The sequence below is a fragment of the Sorex fumeus genome, unplaced genomic scaffold (assembly GCF_029834395.1).
Source record: "Sorex fumeus unplaced genomic scaffold, SorFum_2.1 ptg000013l, whole genome shotgun sequence".
Lineage (NCBI taxonomy): Eukaryota > Metazoa > Chordata > Mammalia > Eulipotyphla > Soricidae > Sorex > Sorex fumeus.
In genome coordinates this window covers 8,565,635-8,589,166 of record NW_026606070.1, presented here as the reverse complement: position 1 = coordinate 8,589,166, position 23,532 = coordinate 8,565,635, and the positions used below count along the sequence as shown (strand labels likewise).

The following is a 23,532-nucleotide window of genomic DNA, read 5'->3' as shown; positions in this document are numbered from 1 at the left end:
AGGTGCTGGTGCACAGCCCCGGGTCCCTCTTGCCTGGCTCCAAGCATGGGCGTATGTGTGCGCTCACCCTCAGGCAGAGAGACCCAGAACTCCGCAGAGGGAAAAGGATTGTGCCGAAGGATCAGCACTCTAGACGGTCCTCACAAAGTGGCTGAGGGTGACTCTCTGAAGGTGGCTCTCTGAACCCTGCCCCTAGCCCTTTCTTAAATCATCCTTAGCAGCGACAGCGGCAGCAACCAAACCTTTCTCCTCCCAGCGCGCCACCCCAAAGCTTCCCCGAGTTTAGCCTAGAGTGGCTCGTTCGCTACTCAGAAGAGAGTGCTCCGGGGGGCGCGCAGAGCGCCAGGGTTTGGGGTGGGGGGGGTCGTAAGAGCAGAAAGCCTGGAACACCGGGTCCGGGGACGATGACTCGTAGCACGTTTGCGGCCGCGTCTCCCTCCCCCGACCCCCGTTTCCGTGGCGGCCCCAGGAGGGCTGGGAGGCCCGCGGGGGGCCGGAGGGTCGGAAGCGGCGGGGTGGGGGGTGGGGGTCAGGCCGGCTAGCCGGGGTGCGGGGCCCCGGGGAGGGCGCGGCCGGCTCCCCTCCCACTGGCTGGCTCGCATCTCCTCCCCCCTGCACACCCCCCGCCCCCGGGAGCGCGGCTCCCTCCCCGCACCGGCCCGGAGCGCTCAGAGCGGCGTGCGCCGAGCCGGGAGTGAGATCACCCGCGTTATAAATATCCCGGTGCCCGAGCCCGGATCCGCGCCGGTGGCCTCGCCCCTCGCTCGCCCTCCGCTCCCCCCACTCCCCCTCTCGTCCCCGAGGCTATGTCCACCCGGTGCCGGGAGAGGGGCCGCGTCAGAGGCACGCAGCCGCGCGCGGGCTACGGAGCTCAGGAGCTGCCCTCCAAGATGCACTTCGGACCCCCGCGGCTGGAAGAATGAGCTTGCCCTTCCTCCTCCTCTTCCTCAGCCACCTGATCCTCAGCGCCTGGGCTCAAGGGGAGAAGCGCCTCGCCCCCAGAGGGCAGCCGGGACCCGGTGCCGGTGCCAGGAACCCGGGAGGCGCCCGCAGCAGCCGGAGCAGCGGTAGCAGCGCGTCTTCTGCTTCCTCGACCTCCTCCTCCTCCTCCTCCCCCTCCTCATCGTCCTCCTCGTCGTCCTCCTCCTCCTCGTCCTCCTCTGCAGCGTCTTCCGGCACTCCGGGCAGCGGCTTGGAGCAGAGCAGTTTCCAGTGGAGCCCCTCGGGGCGCCGCACCGGCAGCCTCTACTGCAGAGTGGGCATCGGCTTCCATCTGCAGATCTACCCGGATGGCAAAGTCAACGGCTCCCACGAAGCCAATATGTTAAGTAAGTTGCTGGCGCTTATGCAAAAGCCTCTCCCGGCGGGCGGGCGGCGGCTTGAGAGAGCCAGGAGGGCCGGCGGGTGGCCAGAGTCCCCCACGCGCCTTGGGGAGCCCCCGGCCCCGGCCACCCCCTGAGCCTGGAGAGCACCCGGCGGGGAGCGCACACACGATTCTCCGTGGTGGGCGCGAGGGATGGGCTCCCTTTCCTCAAGAGTAACTTCCCCGGGGCCGGGAACCTGCCTTCTAGTTTGCTCTGGTCCCAAAGACCAAGCACCGGCAGAGCTTGGAGAAATCTCATCTAATCTGGTTGAAAAAGGGGAAATCGAACACAACCCATTCCAATCGCCTCCTTGAGTTTCTCTCTTCTCTCTGCTTTTGTGCCAGGCTGACATGTTCTATGAAACACCGAAGTACTTTCTTCCCCCAGTCCATAATTGAGCCAGCTTTCTGCTTCTTTCTTTAGAAGACTGAAATCTTCTAACTCCCCCCTCCAGCTACCACCATAAACTCTGTATTAATCATATAACTCATAGATTATTGGGTATGCATATGCAGGAGACCTGATACTCCCTGATTTATTTATTTTTTTTTTTTGCGGGGGAGGGTGATCCCGGAAACTGGCCACATTTTGAGTGGGACACATGATGGACATTTCAATGCCAGAGTTGGGTTTAGCAACCTGGAGTATCTTGGCAACCATGGCAATGACTTACTTTGGAAGAGGGGCCAACCTTAGGGTCTCAAGGATAGTTAGGAAAAAGTTCTGTATTTGAATAAAAATTTAGAGGAGGTATGATTTGGTGTAGGTGAAAATCTTGCAGTTAAGAAGCAAGCTGAAATGTTTCCGTTTGAGGCTTTCACCTCCCCTTGAGTTCTGCATCTCCGCCTCCTTTCTGATTTCCCTTGCGTTCAACTCTCAGCCTTGTGCAACATCCTCGCCTCTCTGGTTTGGTTTCTCTCGAGGTCTATAGGTGAGGGCGGGTTGGTGAACTACAGTGATCAGTACTGGGTTTTGGGAGATTATACGGGGAGTGTGGGATCACCGTTCCCGCGGGGAGTCAGTTCCCCGGAGAGAAACGCAGCTAGATGCCTCGAGAGCGTGGAAACTGGCCAGGAGATAGCGCGGTGCGCGGCCTGTCACCTCTCCAGACTCAGCCTGGCAGCTCCCAGGCGGACCTAACTTGGTCAATCTCCACCGGATGAAGGCCGGGCCCCAGGGGGCTTGTTCTTAGCCCTGCTGGGGGCTGTGCGGTGGCCAGAGGCACGCAGGGGTCTGGCAGCCACTTTCCGAGTGTGGAGAGAGGCGCAGGCCCCTTCCCGGAGTCCAGGCTGGAGGACCTGGGCGTTTGCGCTGGCGGGGCAGCGGGTCCGCTCCAGCCTCTTGCCCATCTTGTTTTTCGGGCAGTGCAGTTCCAGCCGGCGCTGTTGTCGCTGGGGAGGCGGCCTGGAACTTGGAAACTGAGAGCATGCCCTTCACTGGGCCTTCGTCACGGTCCTTAGCAGAGACCGTTTCCATGTTCTAGGGCTCATTCCATTCTTACCAAGCAAATCCCTATCTTTGACGAGACAGGGAAGGTCTTTGGGGGATTTCTGAGATTTCACGGGCTTGAAAGTTGTGTAAATTCCACTGTTTCCGACGGTCCTTAACTTTTCCCTACCCAACCCTATGCTCCATCACACAAAAGTTTATTTCTCTTCCAGAAGAACTTTCTTTCTCTTCCAGAAGAACTTTCCACATTCTTGTTCTCTATGTAGAAAATCCACACTAACAGAAGTATAACCTCTGTAAGTGATAGACAATGGGTTGGCTCCTAGGGGTTGGTCTGGGGTAGGTTTGCTGTGAGTGAGTTTGATTTCTGAAAGCCAAAGGGAACATTAAGAAGAAAAAAAGTGGGATTTTTGAGTTGTTGTTATTTGCACATTAGGCCTTGCAGAGTTGTAGAAAAGCACAGAAAGGAATTTGAAAATAGATCAACCAAGATAACAGTCAGCTAAAGAAGATATTGACCAATATCTATTACTTCCAAGGTACAATTTATTTAAAAGTCCACTTTGAAAGATATCTACAAGAAGAATAGGGACTTCCTAGCAGTTCCAAAATAAAACTTCCTTGATTCAATTGCCCCTTCCCTGATTTATTCCAGTTTACAATCAACTTCCACGGTTTAGTCTCTTTTGATCATTCATTCATTCATTCATTCATTCATGCGAGCATCCAAGAAAAGATAGCTATCTTATCAAGCTTAGCATTTTGTTTACCTTTGAATTCAAATTTGTGGAGAGAAGAGGTTAAAGGAGTCTGGCTCACAGAAGAAAGCTTAATATAATGTTCAAATCATGATAATTTTTTGTTTAGTGAGAATCTGGAGTGTCTAACACTTCATAACATTTTGCTAATGTTAATTGATAAGGAATTCTTGGAACACAGCATGTTTAAGATCACATTTAATTTGGAAATTTGAAATGGATCGCTTCCCTTAGACAGTCATGAAAGAGAAGCTAGAGGCTGCTAATTGCAGTTGGTCCTTTACTTCTCTGAGAGCAGTCTTTGACAATTCCCTGATGAGTAGGTAAACCAAGGCATTGGTCATGGACTGCTGGTAAGGGTATACGAGGAAACATTTGTCAAAGTCTCTCATGAGACACAAAGACCACAGAGGGAACACCAGAGCTTTTTGTCATCACTGAATGAATGCTAACATCTGTGAGTTATCAATGATAGGAAACAGGTTTGGGTCACAGCTTGCTACTTCAGAAGAGTCAAAACTTTTGACTGCATTTGCTAACATGTTTTTCGAAACTCCCTATTTTGGGTGTAAACTGTATCAGATAGAACATACATCTGTATGCATACTGTTATTTGGTATTAAAATTTTTAAAAACTGGGATGCTGAGAAAGAGTCCAAACCTTATGGCACTTGCCTTGAAGGTAACAGGCCTGGTTGGACCCACACGACACCATCAGATGTGGCCCCAAATCCAACCCTCACACTTATTTTTGAAAACTGAATACATTATATATGAGTGTACCACAAATCTTGACCATACGTTTGATAACATAATTTTAAGCTAAAATATACAAAGTAGCTCATATTTGCATATTTTATAGAATTACTATCCAACATTTTGAAGATAGAGAAAGGGATAATGTTGATTACACATAAACTCATAATGGAAGAGATACTGGGAAAGAATTGAAAGAAATGAATAAGGCAGATAATGAAATATTTCTATCACATAGAAACAAAGTTTTCTGTACATACTTTCAAGTTTAATTTCAGGACAGTGCTTTTATCGACTTATCTGAAGCATAGATGATCAGATAGTTGTCAATTTAGGAATAAAATTTTAAAACTATGACCTAAAATTCCACAAAACCAAAATGTTCTGTTTAAAGTATGAAAATTATAATGCTATATAGTGGATAAATAGAATCTCAAATTTTACTGATTTTTAAAAATTTAAATTAACTTCACCAATTTTTATATTCTCTTGAGTAATATCTGAAGTATTTAATATAGTTCCCTAATATGGCCTACTGCAGTCTTTATATGACCCCCAAATCTAGGTAGACCAGAGACTTTACTACTATTTTATCAAAGAAAACTACTAGGCTGGATGTTTTTAGGCTCAGAGTTGACAAGGATATAGTATGTGTCTAGCTGTGTGACTGCAGAGAGAGAAAGTCAGGCTTTAAATTAATTTTCTTTGGGGATTTTCTAATGGTTTATTAAAAGCTTTTAAATGCATGTTGTAATTGCATTTTCCTAGATCTTATTTACCATGAAAAGGGAAGTGTCTATATAATTGTGTCACTCATTATTAATACAGTTTTGTTGCCTGAAAAATCTGGAAGAACTAAAACTTTTTAAAAATCTCCATGTATACTACTGAAAAAACTTCTTAATGCAAAACTGTACTTCCAAATCAGTGGATTAAACAGAGTCTATGACCTGAGAGATACCAAGTTATTGCTTCCTGCAAGTGAGATGTTCACCCAGAATTTTAAGATAGAATAATTCCTCCTGTTAAACATAAACTTTTTCTTTTGATCCTCTAAAATATGAACACCTTAAGAAAGATAACATATTCCCACTGGCCACTAAATTTGAATCAATTTATACCAATCCTTCCCACCTCCCAGGTGGAGAAAGGGCCCACATAGCAGGAAAGTACTAATCTGTGTCTATACATGTGTGCACATGGGGTGAGAGAGTAAAAAGGTGGAAAAAAACCCACTTAGCAGAACTTCATAGGCTCTTATGATCTGTGAGAAATATTGGCCTCCCCTAATTTTTCTTGTGGATATTATCCTAGCATCCATACCATTAATTGCAAATTGTCTTCAAATATTTTATTGCTGACTCTAATTGACAGGAGTCGAGAAATCACTGAAACTTAAAATCATTAGTTATTTTTCCTAGGCTCTACAAGTATGTAATTTAATGTGTTTAAAATATTGTGTAGACTAGTAAATTGCTGCATAGTAAACTCAGTGTGTATCTGGCATAGTAAACTCAGTATGTATTTGATCTCCTACCTGGAGCAGAAACTTGAGTTGTGGGGCTCGTAGAATCTGTACCAATGTTCTAGAAACAAAACAGTGAAATTACTGTTGAAAATTATTTTGAAAATTATGTTGAATTACTAATTTAATAATCACAAATTTATTTTTAAAAATACTTAAAATTATTATTATTTTAAGAGAATTCTCAATATCATGATAAAATTATATTAAGATTTAGAAAATCATACCAGAACTGTCTATGTGAAAAGACATTTAACTTAATCCTATTTTATTCCCTTTATGTGTACTTCACAATTTAAAAGTTAATGAGGTTATAAAGGTGTATTTTAAAGCTTTCAACAAGATATAATTTTCTTAAATTATAAAGAATTCTTTTATTCTTAGACAATATATAATTTTATTACTGGAATTTATAAGAAAAGAAGCTATGTAGTGTGGAACAATAATGCTTTTACATTTATTATTTCATCTTTCACATATTTGAAATGAAAGGTTTATAGAATACATACATATACAAAGCACACACATGTTGAGAACAATGGATGTTCTAAAACTTAGAATGTTATTTGTTAGAAATTCATAAATTATGAAAGCAAAATAGTGTTTCCAAAAGATAAATGTTTATAGAGCTTTTCCATCCTGACCTACAGGTTAGCGGGAAAACATATATAATAAGAATTTTGTCTTTTATGCTATATTGTATTTTTTTGCTATAGAATAATAGATTTGCTTTTGAAAAACTAGGTAAACTTTTCAGAAAATTTTATTCCAGAGAGATAAATAAAAAAAACTCTCATAATACAGAGCCATGAATAGTATCCTTTTTCATTTTTACCATTACTTTATACCACACATAGAAAACTTGTCATTGTTTCCTCTGTCCTTTAAAACTTATGTTTACAATAAAACTCCTCACCTCTCAAATGTCAGAATCATAAATATTGCTTGTAATGTCCTTCTGTGATTTTGATAGCAATATAACTGGGTAAGATTTTCTGTTAATGCTATGTTAATATTGCTTATCTTATTACATTGTGTGGTATATTGAACTTTACAAAACATTTTGTATGCCGTTTCTATTATATAAATCATAATTCTTCTACATTTATGTGTGCACCCTAGTGAGGTCATTTGTATAGCAAAATGTAAATAACATTTTGAAAATATTTCCAAAAACAATTTTATGAGACAATAATTTTTTTTTATGAAAAGAAAAAGTAGTTTCTTTTGTGCAAGTGTTCAAAGTTTTAGGTTTTTTTCCTTTCAAATAACTACCCACTGATAAGTTGGTAGCACAGTTTCCTTGTACTGTGTTTTATTCACTCTGAGCTAAGAATGCTTATACCAAAAATAATAGTTCCGCAGTTTCTCTCCCTGCCCCAACCATGAAATTTTTGATTCTGCTTTTTATGCTGCTGAAGGGTTTTTGTTTGGTTTTGGTTTTGGTTTTTTGAGGGGGCCACATTTGGTTGGAGCTAGTTCCCACTCAGTGCTGGGGGCTTCTCCCAGGGAACTATTTGGTGCTGGGTATTGAATAGAGGGTTCCACAAGCAAAACGTGAGCTTCAGCGCATTGAATTCTCTTCCGAGACCAGATGAAGTATATTGAAGAAAGTAATTTTAATAATAAGCAGCTGCATTAAAAATGTGCATCGTAAGGATGTAAGCAACATATCCCAATAGAGATATTCACGTAGGCTTGGTGAATTTAGCACACTTGGTAAAGCACATGCGTCTCATTGGGGATGCCCTGAATTTAAGCTCCTGCGTCATAAGAAAAAAGATATGTTCGTGTCCATATATACACGTATGTCAGACACAACGTTCTGCTTCTTTTGTAAACATAGTAATTCTTTATTTATTTTAAATAATGGAGGGGCAGATGACTGTTTCAAGAATACATGGGGATTTTCCCATAGCATTGTCGTGATGTTATCTAAGTTAGTACACATGCCCAGAATCTAACAAATATGACTTTTAGATATTTTCCATTCTCCAACCAACCATCCTTGCTTGTTTTCTTCCCCAAATAGCTTTAGCGAATGGCTTTTGTTTTGTCACTCTTTGTTTTTGATTGCCGATTTAATGTAAGCAATTAACAAAAATCACGGTGTGTTTCTCATGTTAATTCAATGTTTCGTGTTAGTCTGTGATAAGCAGGCATAAATTTCTACAACGAGTTTCATCTTAAAATATTTCTTAAATAGACTTAAAATACTTTATGAATTGTGGTGTATAATTCTGTCGACTTACAGGATCTGTGCTTTCAAATTATTATAGGACACAGAGGGACACTGATTTGATAATACTATGAAATATTTCATATAAATAACAATGTGATAACATATCTGATTACATTTTTTTCAGAAATTACTCAAGTGCAAGATGTCTCAAACCATAATCCATTAAGCACTTCATTGGGCCAATAATCCCAAATTACTTAAAAGGTGTTTCAATATCATGTTATGTGTGCTCATTAAATGAACTGCTTGCTAAATCATTGAGTATACCCTATATTGATTTATACTTTTTTCTATTTTGAGAATTTGAGAAGAGGGGTTTCTTTTATGTAAATAGGTACTTTCAAGACTTTCAATGGTTTATAAATTTGGAATATAGATGTTATGTACTTTAATATTTAAAGCAAAGATTTATATTTAATAGGAGACTAATACATAAGAATGACTTTGAAAAACCTTAAAAAGTTTAGGGAGCTGGAGCGATAGCACAGCGGGTAGGGCGTTTGCCTTGCACGCGACCGACCCGGGTTCTAATCCCAGCATCCCACATGGTTCCCTGAGCATCGCCAGGAGTAATTCCTGAGTGCAGAACCTGGAGTAACCCCTGAGCATCGCCAGGAGTGACCCCCCCCCAAAAAAAAACCTTAAAAAGTTTATTCAGTTCCTTTCGAAGTTAAAAGTAAGACACAATTCACAAAAGTAATATCCTTTGTAAGAAAAAAAGAATGATTAATGAAAAAATAAACTTTAGAATCCTCAACCCGATTTTAAATTAATACCTGAGTAATAACCTTTAAAAAAAAAACATAATTAGGGACTGCAGAGATAGTGTAGCAAGTAGGCAAGTAGGGCGTTTGCCTTGCATGCGGCTGACCCGGGTTCAATCCCCAGCATCCCATATGGTCTGCCAAGCACTGCCAGGAGTTAATTCCTGAGTGCAGAGCCAGAGGTAATTCCTGAGCATTCCCAAGTGTGTCCGTCCCCCCCCCCAATGAACCAAAAGCCAAAACAAAAAATGCCATAATTAATATGATGAAAAATAAGAATGTTATTTATTTTAAATCACAGTAATAAAAATGGAAAGAATCTGTAGAAATTTAATTCTTACAATGCTTTATAGAGGATTCTGTTTTATTTTGGGATTTCTGTCATCCTAGGTGTTTTGGAAATATTTGCTGTGTCTCAGGGGATTGTAGGAATACGAGGAGTTTTCAGCAACAAATTTTTAGCGATGTCAAAAAAAGGAAAACTCCATGCAAGTGTAAGTAGAACTACTTTATATTTGTTAGAGTGTTGTGGATAGTAGATAGGACAATTGTCTCAGAGAACTGAATTTCTGTGTTCATCATGTGTACCTGGATGTGCTTTTAATAAGTGATGAATTATGTACCTGAAGATTTTTTAATAAGTCATTATTTAAATATCATATTTGCTCAAAATGATAATATAGAATCTAAAGAAAATTTTAAGCGTAAGTGTATTTGAATATAGCATCATAAAAGTGATATTTTTTTTTCAAAAGCAGTTCAAGTGAAGAGAAATTGTAGAAAAACTATAACACTAAATTTGTATGCATATGGGTAATTGTAGAATTAATTGAGTTGTTACTGAATTATACAAATTACTGATGATCTTAAAATCTTGCTCTAAGTAATACAGGACATAGCTATTTTATTATGTATAGAGGAAAGGAACTAATAATAAAAAGATAATTTTTCAGAAAAATAATTTTTTATTCATTTGAGGGATTCTCATCTAGTATTTTTGTTGCATCACCCATAATTACTTTTTAATACTAGACTAATATTGCACTCAAAATTTTCTCTAAACTATTTATATATTTACATATTTTCTAATAACTTTATAAATTTATATTTTTTCAAAAATTCTCCTCATAGCAGTACTCCTACATTAAAAAAATTCTTCTCAATTTAGTCAATTTAAAGATGATTAAAATATATTTAACTTACTTTTTATAAACACTGATTCTATTGATTTCTATTAGTATAAGTGAATACTACTTATCAGTGATTTATGCTTTTTCTATACTGTATGGAGTTTATTTCCATGATATATTTTTAGAAAGCTGGGACTAGAGAGATTAGTACAGCAGGTAGGCACTTGCAACCAACTCCAGTCCGATCCCGGGCAACCCATATGGTCCCCTGAGCCTATCAGGAATGATCCTGAAGTGCAGAATCAAGAGTAAGCCCTGACCCCTGTTGGGTGTGGCCCCCCAAAAGTTATTATTTTTATATTAGTCTTTTAATTCTACTTCCATTTAACTTTTATTAAATGATTTGGAAAATTTCTTTTCTCATTTTCAGAGTGTATAATAAGTTTATAGCTGAGTGCAATCACCTGAAATTTACTATTTATAATTTCTATTTTGAATACCTTTAAAAGATGCAATGAGAATTTCACTTGTTTCAGTGTTTAAGGATTTTAATTTTCCTTGCCCTATCCATCTAAAAGTAAGTTGTTAATATCCCTTGATGAAAAATAGAATAAAAATATTGCTACAATTATTTGAGAATTAAAATGATACATATAAAAATTTTAAAGTAACATTGGTCTATGGCAGAGCTGAATAAATGCTGTTGTCATATCATATTCTATAATCAATTTCTGAAATTTCATTTTATTATGATAAATAGAAAACTTTTCTTGATTTTTTTTTTGTAAACCATTGCAAAAATTATAAAAAATATTTACTTGGGGCTGGAGCCATAGCATAGCGGGTAGGGCGTTTGCCTTGCACGCAGCCAACATGACCGACACAGGTTCGATTCCCAGCACCCAATATGGTCCCCTGAGCACTGCCAGGAGCAATTCCTGAGTGCATGACCCAGGAGTAACCCCTGAGCATCGGCGGGTGTGACCCAAAAAGCAAAAAAAAAAAAAAAATTACTTACTTTATTTTCTAACCTGGCTATTACATTCCAGCAAGCTATTAAATAGTACTCATAAAAGAATTGTTTTTTCATTATATATTTCCTTATTGTATGGGCTGGAGTGATAGCACAGCGGGTAGGGCGTTCGCCTTACAAGCGGCCAACATGGCCGACCCGAGTTCGATTCCTCCGCCCCTCTCGGAGAGCCCGGCAAGCTACCGAGAGTATTTGATATGCCAAACACAGTAACAACAAAGTCTCCAATGGAGACGTTACTGGGCCCGCTTGAGCAAATTGTTTAATAATAAACAATAAAGAAATAATCTGGAGCGATAGCACAGCAGGTAGGGCATTTGCCTTGCACCTGGCCTACCTGGGTTCGATTCCTCCGCCCTTCTCAGAGAGCCCGGCAAGCTACCGAGAGTATCTCACCCACACTGCAAAGCCTGGCAAGCTACCCATGTTGTATTCAATATGCCAAACACAGTAGCAACAAGTCTCACAATTTGTTGTAAGATGTTACTGGTGCCCGCTCAAGCAAATCAATGAACAACGGGAGGACAGTGCTACTGTGTTACAGTGCTATTTCTTTATTGAAGGTGCAAAGTTCTGCCTCACTGTGGAAAGGCAAAACATGCCATGTTCTTTTGTGTGTCTGTGCATACATTTTTTCTTGTTTTGGTTTTGCTCAGTTTTGGGGTTTCAGTTAACACTGCTTAGGGCATAATCCTGGCTCTGTGCTCAGGAATGACTCCTGGTGGCCTCAGGGGACCATATGGGGTGCCCAGTATCAAACCCAGGTGGGCCACATAAAGACAAAGGAGCTATCCTGGTCACAGTCATTTTCTTATAATTAATATTTTGGGTTGGAAGATAGCTCCAGTGTAAGAGTGTGTGTGTATATGTATATATATATGTATATGTATATGTATGTATATATACATATATAAATATATGTGAATTTGAGCCCTAGCATTGCATGGACCCTGGAATGCCAGATGTGACACTGGTCACTGTAGCACCACAGTACATAGCTAGAACACTGGACTACACATGTGTAGATGTGCCAAGCATTGCTGGAGGTAACACCTAGACAACTTTTCTTAAAAAATTAAATATGATTTTTTTACACCCATCACATAGAAATAATAATAAAGTATATCTTAAGGGGGAAAAGCATATTTTTGCCTAGCTTAAGCTTGTATAAGATTAAAAACTTGATCATCATCATAATATGCAGTGCCTGTGAAAAAAATGTTCTGCGATTGGTTTATTTGTTTTGGGTAAAATCTCAATTTTTTTAGGTATTGTAATTCAGGCCGTAGCGCAAGCAAAAAATAGACTGAACTTTGGCCAGCTTAAGGATAATTGCCCCAGAAAGGGAAGTATTACAAATGGATGCCAATTAGAAAGGTCGAAGTAAGCGGTTAGGATACATGATTCCACTGTCAAATGCAAGTAACAAATATCCAGAAATTTGACCCAAATGTCTAAGGATGGCTGGCTGAAATAATGTAGATAAAGCAAAAACAGCATCTGTTATTCTTTCTCATTTTGGCAGGCTAAAGTTATTTCATGGAATAATGACTTTCATAGTCCAAAGCAAGTCTTGCTCTTGTCACTCATTGAAGCTCTTTGATATAAAAGTCATTCTAATGACTCTGAGCTGAATCGGAGATAAAAAAAAAATTAAGCCCTCTGATTATGTGATTTTTTTCCAAACCAATCATCCAAGCTTACTTTCTCTTCCCTGAGCTTTTTTTTTTTTTAAATTTTTATTAGTTAAATTTTTATTAGTGAAACACCATGAGGTACAGTTGTAGACTTACCAATTTTTGTGCTTCTCTGAACTTTTATTGGTGCTTTTTCTCTAGTTGGAAATGTTTTTTAAAAAGTGGTTTATTTTTAAGGAAGTTAAATCTAAGAATAATATTAATCCAAGCAATTATCAGCTTTATAACCAGATGGGTTTTTCCTCCCTGTTTTCAGTTTCTAGTTTAAACATCTTTAAAAATCGTTCCTGTAACTTTAAATTTTATTAAAATGGTTTTCTAAAATAATTAAAATATTATTTGATTGGGTTATTCTTTTACTTTTTCTTTTTTACAATGAGAATAGTCACCGCAACACTTCTTTGAGGATTTGACATGTAATTTGTGAGTTGCTTTTCACTGATAATTGTATAAAGACATTTATGGAGTGTACTTATAGTCATTTTACAACCTATAAGTATATCATCTTAACTTTACACAGTGTTGCTTGTTATCCCAATAAAACTGAAAAAATTTGTAGAGTAAATTTCGGGTTCTGTCTACAATGATCTAAAATCAGACCTATTTGTTATTATGTGAAAGGTAGTTTCCATGTTATTTTGAAAAATATTTATGGAAAATTGTATACTTTCCAATTTGTTTTTAATTGATACATTCTGAATATTATAAATTAGTTATTAAGTTGAAATCATGTCTCAGTGTTTTAAAAGCTCTTAGTTATCTCAGTACCTAAGTGAGGTGTCTCTGAAAAACCAAACTTCTTTGGCTGTTACTGTTTTAAGAACTCATTGCCCATAACGACATCACTTTAGAATTCTCTCTCTCTGTCTCTATCTCTGTGTTTGGAGTCATATCTGACCATGCTCAGGTGCTCTCTCTGACTCTTTGGTGGTGCTCAGGGGACCATTTGGTGCTGGGGATTGACTCCAGAGCTCCTGCATACAGAGCCTGGGCTCAATCCTTTGAGCTACCTACCTGGCCCATGTTCATTCTCAGAAGCACTGTTTTTACATACTTTTTTTATAAAAAAATTTTACATGATTTTAGAACACTTTCTATCACATTTAATGAATGAACACTATGGAAAATCCTTAGAATAGTTTTGTGATTCTTTCTTTTTCTCTTACTCCAGAACTTTTTTTTTTTTTCAAATCTGTGTTTTGTTTTTAAATCTGTGTTTCTCCCTCTTCTACTTTTGGGTGTCTAGTACTTGATTTGCAACCTAGAAAAAAGTTGTGTCTGCCGTGTTATTTACCACAGAGTGCTACAAATGAGGTGATCATTATCCAACGAGATGTGAATTTTGTGGGGTACCCTTCTCAGGAGAAATTTTGAAAAGCGCAACGGTGATCTCATGTGTCTTTTGAAAATCTTCCTTCAAAAGGCTTTGTTCTCAGGGAACACAATGATGGCAAAGCGAAATGAAAGACTGAGCAGCCTTTACAGTGATTTTCTTTTGGTGCGAGATTTCCTACAGTGGTGAGGGCAGTTTTATTTGAATGGGGCCACCTCAGCGTTGTGAACTATTGCACACTTCCACCAAACTCCGAGCACTTCTTAGAACTTTTACTGCTGTGCGTTCTTGGTGCAGTTTCTATACCTTCTTACCTTGCAGGCTTTTTCAGCATTCTTTACAAGGACCAAGGTGTTTCTCCTTCTCAAAATCTGTTTGGAATCATCATCGAGAGTAGGAGGGGATAATTGCTTCTCGGAGAACCACGAGAGTTAGTCAGAGCCTTTGCTGTGATTACTCTCTGTCTCAATTTTTTCGCAGGCTGCAGTTCCTTGTTGGAGCTCTCTTCTGTTCTCTGTCTCTCTGGCTCTGATAGCCTGTCTGTTCCTGCTCCCTCCTCCTGCCGTTCCTACTCTCTTACAGGTTTGTCATCTTCATAGAAAGTTCAAGGAGAACCTTTCAGAATTGGTTGGAAGTAATCACAGACTTTACAGGCAAAGGCCTTCAGCGGTTGGATAAAGTCTGGTCACCTGAACCCACAATGCAGCATCGCAATCTATCACTTCACTAACCATGCCTTGCTTTGAATTTTGATTTTGGGTCCAAGCCTGGTGGTGCTTTGGGTTTACTCCTGGCTCTGCTGTCAGGGATCACTCCTGCGAGTGCCTGGGGACCTGACTGGTATGGGGTGATAGAATGCACTTGGCCGCCTGCAAGGCGAAAACTTTACCTGATGTGCTATCTCTGTTCCCAAACCATCTAATTAGTGGCAACTGCCTGATATTCAAATCAGAACATCTTCTAAGAGAGGAGATGGAGGATCAGCAAAGAGCTAGTGGTTTGAGAGCACATGAAGAAAGTCTTTTTTTAAAAAAAAAAATTAAGTGCTGAATACTTTTTAGAGGTACTATACATATTATCTCATTCAAAACATCATACTACACTATACAAATTAAGTGGTTGGTTTTTTCTTTTTGCTTTTTGGATTGCACCCAGCGATGCTCATGGGGTTATTCCTGGCTCTGCACTCAGGAATTACTCCTGGCGGTGCTCAGGGGACCATATCGGATGCTGGGAATCGAACACAGGTCGACTGCATACAAGGCAAACATTCTACACGCTGTGCTATTGCTCCAGCCCCGGGCTGTTTTTTTTTTAAAGGTCTTCCTGATATATAAACTTATTCCAAATTCTTCTTATCATTAAATCTTTTTTTTTTAGGTCCAAACTTTTCAAGCACAAGTAAATCCTGATCTCCTGGGTATTCTTTTTCCAAGAAACCTAATTGAAAAGCAAATTTCTTTGCCTTAAATTCTTAAAGAGACAGAGTTTCTTTGGCTATGGTCTCAGAAATCCTTTTGGAGTTCTCTTTTGCACCTTTTTTTTTAACCTGAAATGTAAATTCTGGCAAAACTGGTTATTATGTATTCTTCAGTCTTTTCATATAGAATGCATGATAGCTCATGGCTTATTGGGGGAAAAATCTTTTAACCTATTTAAAGACCCAGAGAGAAGCATGTGGTGGGATTATTTTTGTTTCTCAGGGTTTTAGGGGATCATGTTTGGAAGGAAAGCTAATTGCAGAGTTTACGAAACAGGCATGGAATGTGAGCTTGATCAGCCCTAAGCAAGGACTAAAGCGTCCTCCTTTCCTGGTTTCGAAGGGTGCCAGCTGGCTTGGTTCGAGAGACTGAACTAGATTTCCTATGCTGGGGGCAGAGTGAGGAGAAGCCGGCAGCCCCTAGAGCTGCGCATGTTGACTGAAAGGGTAAATGGAGACTTGAGCAATAGATACCACCACCATTAAAGAGAACTGCAGGTTGGAGAGACAGTCTAGCGGTAAGGTGCATGCCTTGCATGTGGCTAACCCAAGTTCTATCCCTGGCACCCTCAACTATCTCTGGGTGTGACCCCCCCAAGCAAACAAACAAAAATGAAGTAACTTCATAGGTCCTTTCCTCTTCTAGTCAAGACTAGGAGCACTTGAATAGAACTTTTCTTGTCCTCTAAGAGTTTTCTATTTGAATCTACCAGTTCAGGTGCAGAAGTGACTCTAAGTTGCTGCTTTTTCAGTAAATGCATTCCCTGTACTTTCACACTTATTTAAATCTGTTATGCAAAAAATCTGAATGTGATGAAATGGCCTTCTGAGATCCATTCCAGGAGAGAGTGAGTGAGAGAGAGAGAGAGAGAGAGAGAGAGAGAGAGAAAGAGAAAGAGAGACAGAGAGAGGTGGGAGCACTCTATTCTACGTTGTTCTGGAGTAGCTCTTCGTTTTCATCTGTATTTTAATATGAAGCAACTTCAAAGTATGGAAGAATTTAGAAAAACCTAGGACAGAGCCTTAGTTTGTATGATGTTACAGAAAGAACTTTTACTAGTTATTAGATTATTTGAATTTTTTGCAAATTCTACTACTTTTTAAAATTGCAGTTCTATTTCTCTACTTTTTCAACTGATATGCCATGATTTGCAAAATCATGATGTGCAAAATTGTTCATTAGACTTTTCATATATAGATTGTTCCAACACAGCACCCACTACCAGAGTGCTCACTTCCTTTCACCAACGTCCCAGAGAGCTGAGATTTAAGTCACAGTTCTTTCCTGGCACTTGATAAAAGCAGGGCTACAGATGAATCATTTTCTTATTGGAAAATCAGATAGCAGTACTCAAATAGTCATGGAATTATTGTGAGAATGAAATGACACGTAAAAGGCCTGGCGCACAGTACCTTCAATAGTCCATCTTCACCAAGTTATTTGTGTATCAAAGAAAGTTTCTATCATATACCAGGAGTTATTTTTCTAATCTGTACAAAAATCATAGTAGACTAACCCGGAGACTCACTTCAGACTTGCAATTTCTGAAGATAGAGCATGGTGAGTCTGCATTCTTAACCAGTTCCCTAAGTCATTTAAAGTCTTGGGGTTATGTACAGTAGATTGCATTAATTTGGGTTGGAGCGATAGCCCAGAGGGTAGGGTGTTTGTCTTGTATGCGGCCTACCTGGCCAAACCAGGTTCGATTCCTCCACCCCTCTTGGATTGCCCGGCAAGGTACTGAGAGTATCTCGCCCGCATGGCAAAGACTGGCAAGCTACCCGTGAACGTACTCGACCAAACATAGTAGCAAGTGTCACAACGGAGACATTACTGGGCCCGCTCGAGCAAATCGATGAACAATGGGAGGACAGTGACAGTGATTGCATTAATTTGACTCCTTATTAAATTCCATTTGTGTATTCCTTGATTGCCCAGATTGAAGGATTGAGAACTGAGATATAGAAAGGACAGAAGCCTAGGGTCTGGGTGAGGTATGTCCATGCTACGGAAAAGCCTGGCATGTCGATAAATGACCCATTTAGCTTCTAGAGCTAAATGCTGAAGACAGACATTCTGGGTGTGAGTTGCCCTATACTGTGTATTCTGCGCGGGAACAACTGGAGTAGGGCCTGACTTTCAGCTCTCGCTCTCTACTAAAACTGGGTGGCACAAACTATCCCCAGCCTAAGACACCCAGCCCCGCAGCCCATTGGTGGAAGTAGGTCTAGGAACTAAGTAGCAATAAGAGGATGCACAGGAACCAGCAGAACAGATACAGGCAGCAAGGAAGCCTTGCTGAGAGTACAATTTGGTTCATACTTAATTTTTTTATGATTTATGATTATATTTTTATTATTTTATTATTTATTATGCAGTAACAGTTGATCATTTCCTCATTTTATAAGGTTTAATCAAATAAAAGGAAAGTTGGGAAAAATCAAAATAAAGTAAAAATTAAAATAGATGAATAGTCCACCAAATTCAAGGTTCCTATCAGTATTTGTCAGCTTCACTCCTCTCTCTCTCTTACTTTCCCTTTGTCCTGTGATGTGAGGTGAAACTCAAGGCTTCGCACATACAGAGCAAGTTCTCTGCTTCTGAGCTCTGCCATCAGCTCTTGTTCCTCTCTCTGTGCCTCTGGCAAAAACTATACTTCTTGTTCTCCAGTCGCAAACAGTGAGAATTGCTCCATACTTGTACAAGTTCCATCCATGATGTACAAGATCCTCAATCATTATGGAACATGACATTTGCTAAGGTACAAAGGTACATTAAAAGTGTTACAAAGAACTTAAAAAATAATTCAGTAAGAATCATTTTTGGTTTAATTGACCATTGGATTTAATGATGTGGAGTCATGATTTTCTGGAACATTTCAGTCAATCAAATCCTTCCTTCCTTCCTTCCTTCCTTCCTTCCTTCCTTCCTTCCTTCCTTCCTTCCTTCCTTCCTTCCTTTCTTCTGTCCTCTGTTGGGGTCATATCCCTCAGTTCTGGGGCTATTCCAAACTTAGTGTTATCATGGGCATTGGACATCAGATTCACATGCAAAGCTTTATCTAGTCCTGTGAATATTCTCTTTGGTCCATTTTCACTTTCTTTTTGTTGTTGTTGTGTTTTCTTTTTGTTGTTGTTTTTGGGTTTTGGTCACACCCAATGGTGCTCAGGGCTCACTCCTGGCTCTACACTCAGGAATCACTCCTGGTGGTATCAGGGGACTAAATGGGATACTGGGGATCAAACCTGGGTTCACAACGTGAAAGACAAGTGCCCTATCGAGCTATCTAATGGACTATTGCTCCAGCCCCCATTTTTACTTTATAAAAACTGACTTTGACCCTTCCTATGGATATCGCGTGGATATTTGTTGTATTGTTCTCATTGAAAAGGTGAGTAAAGAGAAAGTAAAGAGAAATTAGCTTATTATGATTCCAATATCTTGTTGTAACTTTCAACTGCGGCTTTCTGATGGAACTTGTTGACACTTGCATGATCAAGAAGAGAGAAAAACATTGATAGATAGTTAAGTAACAGAGACCATGAAAAGGAATGTACTTGTAATAGTTTTTCTCTGCAAAAATGTTGATTGCTGAATATATTCACAAAAATATGAATTTGAAACAAAGACAAGGGTTATTACAGACATTTTAATAATTGATTTTGTGGCAGGGCAATGAGGTGATGTAGGTTATAATTTCAATAGTTATTTTGAAATTTGATTCACCTCTCTACTTCACATTTCAACAGTAGAAAAGAGTCTATGCCAACCCTTTTTCTAGAAAAATAATATTGTTCAATTATTCTTAAAGTATTAATTTTGCTAAAAGGCTTTTTAATAATTTATGGAGAATTCAAATATTAAAAATGTGCTGGGCTGCATAGATAGCTCATATCGCTCAGTTTGTGCTTTGCAGACTGGGTCCTGGGTTTGATCCAAACACAGGGTCCCCCAAGAACACACAGCAGGGAATGATCCTGAACGTAGAGCCAGAAGTATCTCCAAACTGAAAAAAAAAGCAAAACAAAATGACCATTAAAATATCCTGGAAATTTATTATTTCAAACTATGCAATGTATATCTGTGTATCACGGTCACGACCATCCTGTTGTTCGTCGATTGCCTTGAGCAGGCCCCAGTAACGTCTCCTTTGTCCTAGCCCTGAGATTTTTTTAAAAAGTGCCATATTAAAAGCTCTTCCAGGGTTAGGAGAATGAGACCCATCATTGTTACTGGTATTTGGCATATTGGGTACACCACGGGGAGTTTGCCAGACTCTGTCATGTGGGCAGGTTACATTCGGTAGCCTGCCATTTTGTCCAAACTAAGAATGAGATAATAAGGTATCGCGCAGCCGCATTTGCAGCCGCGCACTTCCTGGAGCTGGGTTTTATAGTCTCTGGGTCTTGGCAGTTGATGGGATTACACGGCACCAGGGGGCCAGTTGGTGGGTGTGACCCCTGCCTACTGGAATTTGGAGGATCTGGGTGGAGGATGCTCAGCCCCAATTCGAGCAGGCTTGGAGATCTCAGCCCCGGGACCCACATGCCTTTGTTCCTCTGCTGGGGCGGGTAGGGAAACTCAACCCGCTCCTCGCCAAGGGGCCCTGGCAAGGACAGCCAGGTGCGGGGGCAGGAGACTCTGCGCTATTCTCTTCCAGGAGCTGGGTTTTATATCTGTGTATATCTGTCTCTTTACCTTTTTAGCATGTATTTAAACACCTATAACGAAGACATATATCAATTAGTGACTGCCACTAAGATGCTTCATTCATGTAGTTAGGGACAGAAAGACACAGCTTAGGATAATCATCTTGTTTGAACAGAGATACTAATGACAGAAACTCTAGATTCCTTAAAAAGAAACTGGATATCCTGATGAAACAAATGTTTCAAATGCTTTGTTCTATTACAACTGGAAGAAATTTTCAGACAAAACATTAAATTCGAAGTCAATTAAGAAAGCCCAAACAGTCTTACAGGCATTTCTTCTGTGTTGATGTGAAATTTGAAATGAGTGAAAGGCTTTAAGTAGTGTTGGGTCCTCAGAGTTTTGAACATATCTATCCTGTGTGAGAGTTTAATGACATTAAAAATTTTAAAGCCATCTCCAGAACAGGTTTTTCCTTAAGACGCTCCCCTTAAGGAAGAAGTTTGGAAAATAAATTTTCAGGGGAAAAGGTAAGTTTTTAGATGGAATAGTTTTAGGGGCAGAGTCAGTTGGATACTAACCGACTCTTGTTCTAACAACTCATTTCCAAGAAAGACTTGCCATTGCTTTAATACCCTGTGATGTATGTAAAGTGATATGTGTAAGTGCATGTGTACATATGTGAGTCAGTTAGTCACACCAATTTTAGGTAAGTTCTTTTCTCAGAGGGAAAAAAAGACCAAATAGTGCAGAACATTTTCAAATCCAAACTGTTAAGGCTGGAGAAATGGTACAGTGGGTAGGGTGCAGCCTTGTGTGCGGCTGACTGGGGTTCCATCCTGGCATCCCATATGGTCCCAAATGCACCACCGAGAGTAATTCAGGGATGCAACGAACGTCACAGGGACACTGGCTTCTAGCAAGCTAGTGATTATTAGTAAGGTTCAATAGTAGATTTGTGGAAATTCAGTATACGTGTCTTCATAACCCCAAACAATGAGCAATATTGATAGAATCAAACTTGAACGTAAATAAGCATGCTATTCAAAACATAGCATATTGGTTGTCTTCTGTTATTGTCAGTCCTTTGTACACATGAAAATTATACATAGCCATCAACATTAGATAAGTGTAGAACAACTTGCAGGGTTCTATATGTTCAGTTATGTCAGTGTTGTGATCTCTATTATAGACCAAAGTTCAGCATTATTATTAAAAAAGAGGAGGAAAAATATCTTTTTAAACTCCAATAAAGAACTTTTTGTTCTCTATATAGAAAGAGAGATAAAAAGCATTTTGCCAGATATCGAAAGCATTTTTACACCATAATATTGAATATTCCAAAGCCTGGGGACTCTGTACAAATAATAATTCTTGAAATAATGCAATCTGCCAGAGACTAGAAATTCTCAATACTTTGAAGTTATGTGGGTGAGGACAGTAACAGAGCCCTTCCCCAAATCAAAATATTTTTATAATCACAATAACTGTATGGTATAAAGATGGTAGAAGAGAAGCCCGAGGCTAAGAGCTCTACGGACAGAATTGATATTTAATCACATATTCACTGGACTCCATCCTCACCGTCTGTTCTTATTCCATATTTCTTCATTGTCCTCAACTAGGTAAAGGAAGACACTTTGAGCTCCACAATAAACTGAACTTGAGCTTGTAATGGCCTTTGTTAGCCTCCCCGCCCCCCCAACCCGTCCCTTCTCTCATCATCCCAGGTGGCAGTTACACAGAACTGCTTTTATGATAGTGTCATGCTAATCCGCGCACACTGTTTTTCCTGAAAATCTTTTCTCACATCACCTGCCCCCCTAATAACGGTCACACTAGCTCAAATGTCACCTTTTCTGAGGAGACTTTTCTTTCCTCTTCTCCATTACCTTCACATTCTTAGATGTCCTCCTTCCAAGCTATCATTGTTCTCCATGCAAAACATTGATCTGATTCTATATATTAAGCTGCATCATAAAGGATCTCAAATTTTCTGCTCTCTGCATTATTCTGTGAACATTTACTTGAGATGAGAGACAGAGAGAGAGGCAGACAGAGACAGAGACAGAGAAAGAGATTCCTCAGAGTGATTCCTGAGCACAGAGCCATGAGTAATCCTATAGCACCCATGAGTGTAGCACTCAAACTGAAAAACATTTTTTTTTCTCTTTTGACTGAAAATACCTTTTTTGTAGCACGATCTGAAGAAAAAACTTTTTCGAAAAAGTTCTTACACATAAATATTAATAGGGTCCTAGGCCCTTGTCATGTCATTAATCATACTGATAAAACTGAAGATTGTATTTTTCTTTCAAAGGAATATTACCCCATTTCTCTAAACATTAATTCATATTTTTACCAGACAGTTGTTTCTTAGTATTAGAGCTTTATGATGGTTTATGGGAGAAAAACCTTTATGTTAAAAGACTATTTGCTTTGTTTTGTTTTATTTCGTGTGGGGGCCATTCTTGGCAATGCTTAAGGGTTGCTCCTGGCTCTGCACTCAGGAATCACTCCTGGTGATGCTCCCGGAACCCAGGGAATGCCAGCGGCATGCAAGGCAATAGTCTTCTCCACTGTACTATCTCTCCAGCCCCTTAAGAGGACTTTTAAGATACAAAGTTCATAAAAATTTTTAAATAGTGACAGTATTTATATTGAGTTTTATTTCTTTATATACAATGACAACGCTTCACCAAGTACTCAGTAAATATACCCAGTAACTAGAACAGTTTACAAAAGTGGATAGAGTAGGAATATTGTGATGAAAAGAATTAACTCAAAATCAGCTTTCAAGGAAGCAAGGGTGTCTTCAGATAATAAAACAGCTGGACAGGGGTCAGTGGAAATCCTGGGTTTTCTTCACTAAGAAGACCTCGTGTTATTACATGTTGAATACGGGATGCCTAAATTTCTTTTGTTTTTCTCTAGGCCAAATTTACAGATGACTGCAAGTTCAGGGAACGGTTTCAGGAAAACAGCTATAATACCTATGCCTCAGCTATACACAGAACTGAGAAAACGGGCCGGGAGTGGTACGTGGCCTTGAACAAACGAGGGAAGGCGAAACGAGGCTGCAGCCCTCGGGTGAAACCCCAGCACATCTCCACCCACTTCCTGCCCAGGTTCAAGCAGTCGGAGCAGCCAGAGCTTTCTTTCACAGTCACTGTGCCCGAGAAGAAGAAGCCCCCCAGTCCTGTGAAGCCCAGGGTCCCTCTCACTGCACCTCGGAAAAGCCCCAACACAGTGAAATACAGACTCAAGTTTCGCTTTGGATAGCACCTACCTTGGCCTTGTGAGGAACCGTGTTCTCGCTCAGGAGTCTGCAGTCTTTAAAAAACTCTGAA

General features: G+C 39.9%; 1 protein-coding gene across 2 annotated transcripts; it reads left to right on the top strand.

Annotated features, from left to right (window-relative positions):
* Positions 1–673: 673 nt before the first annotated feature.
* FGF5 (fibroblast growth factor 5) lies at positions 674–23,464 on the top strand. Of its 2 annotated transcripts, XM_056111414.1 has the most exons (3): positions 674–1,328; positions 9,249–9,352; positions 23,117–23,464. In XM_056111414.1, the coding sequence occupies exons 1-3, from the start codon at positions 920–922 to the stop codon at positions 23,462–23,464; spliced, it is 861 nt and encodes a 286-aa protein (XP_055967389.1). In that variant the 5' UTR covers positions 674–919. The 2 variants fall into 2 exon arrangements, with proteins under 2 accessions (XP_055967389.1, XP_055967390.1); XM_056111415.1 differs by lacking the exon at positions 9,249–9,352 and having other exon boundaries at positions 23,117–23,265.
* Positions 23,465–23,532: the final 68 nt, after the last annotated feature.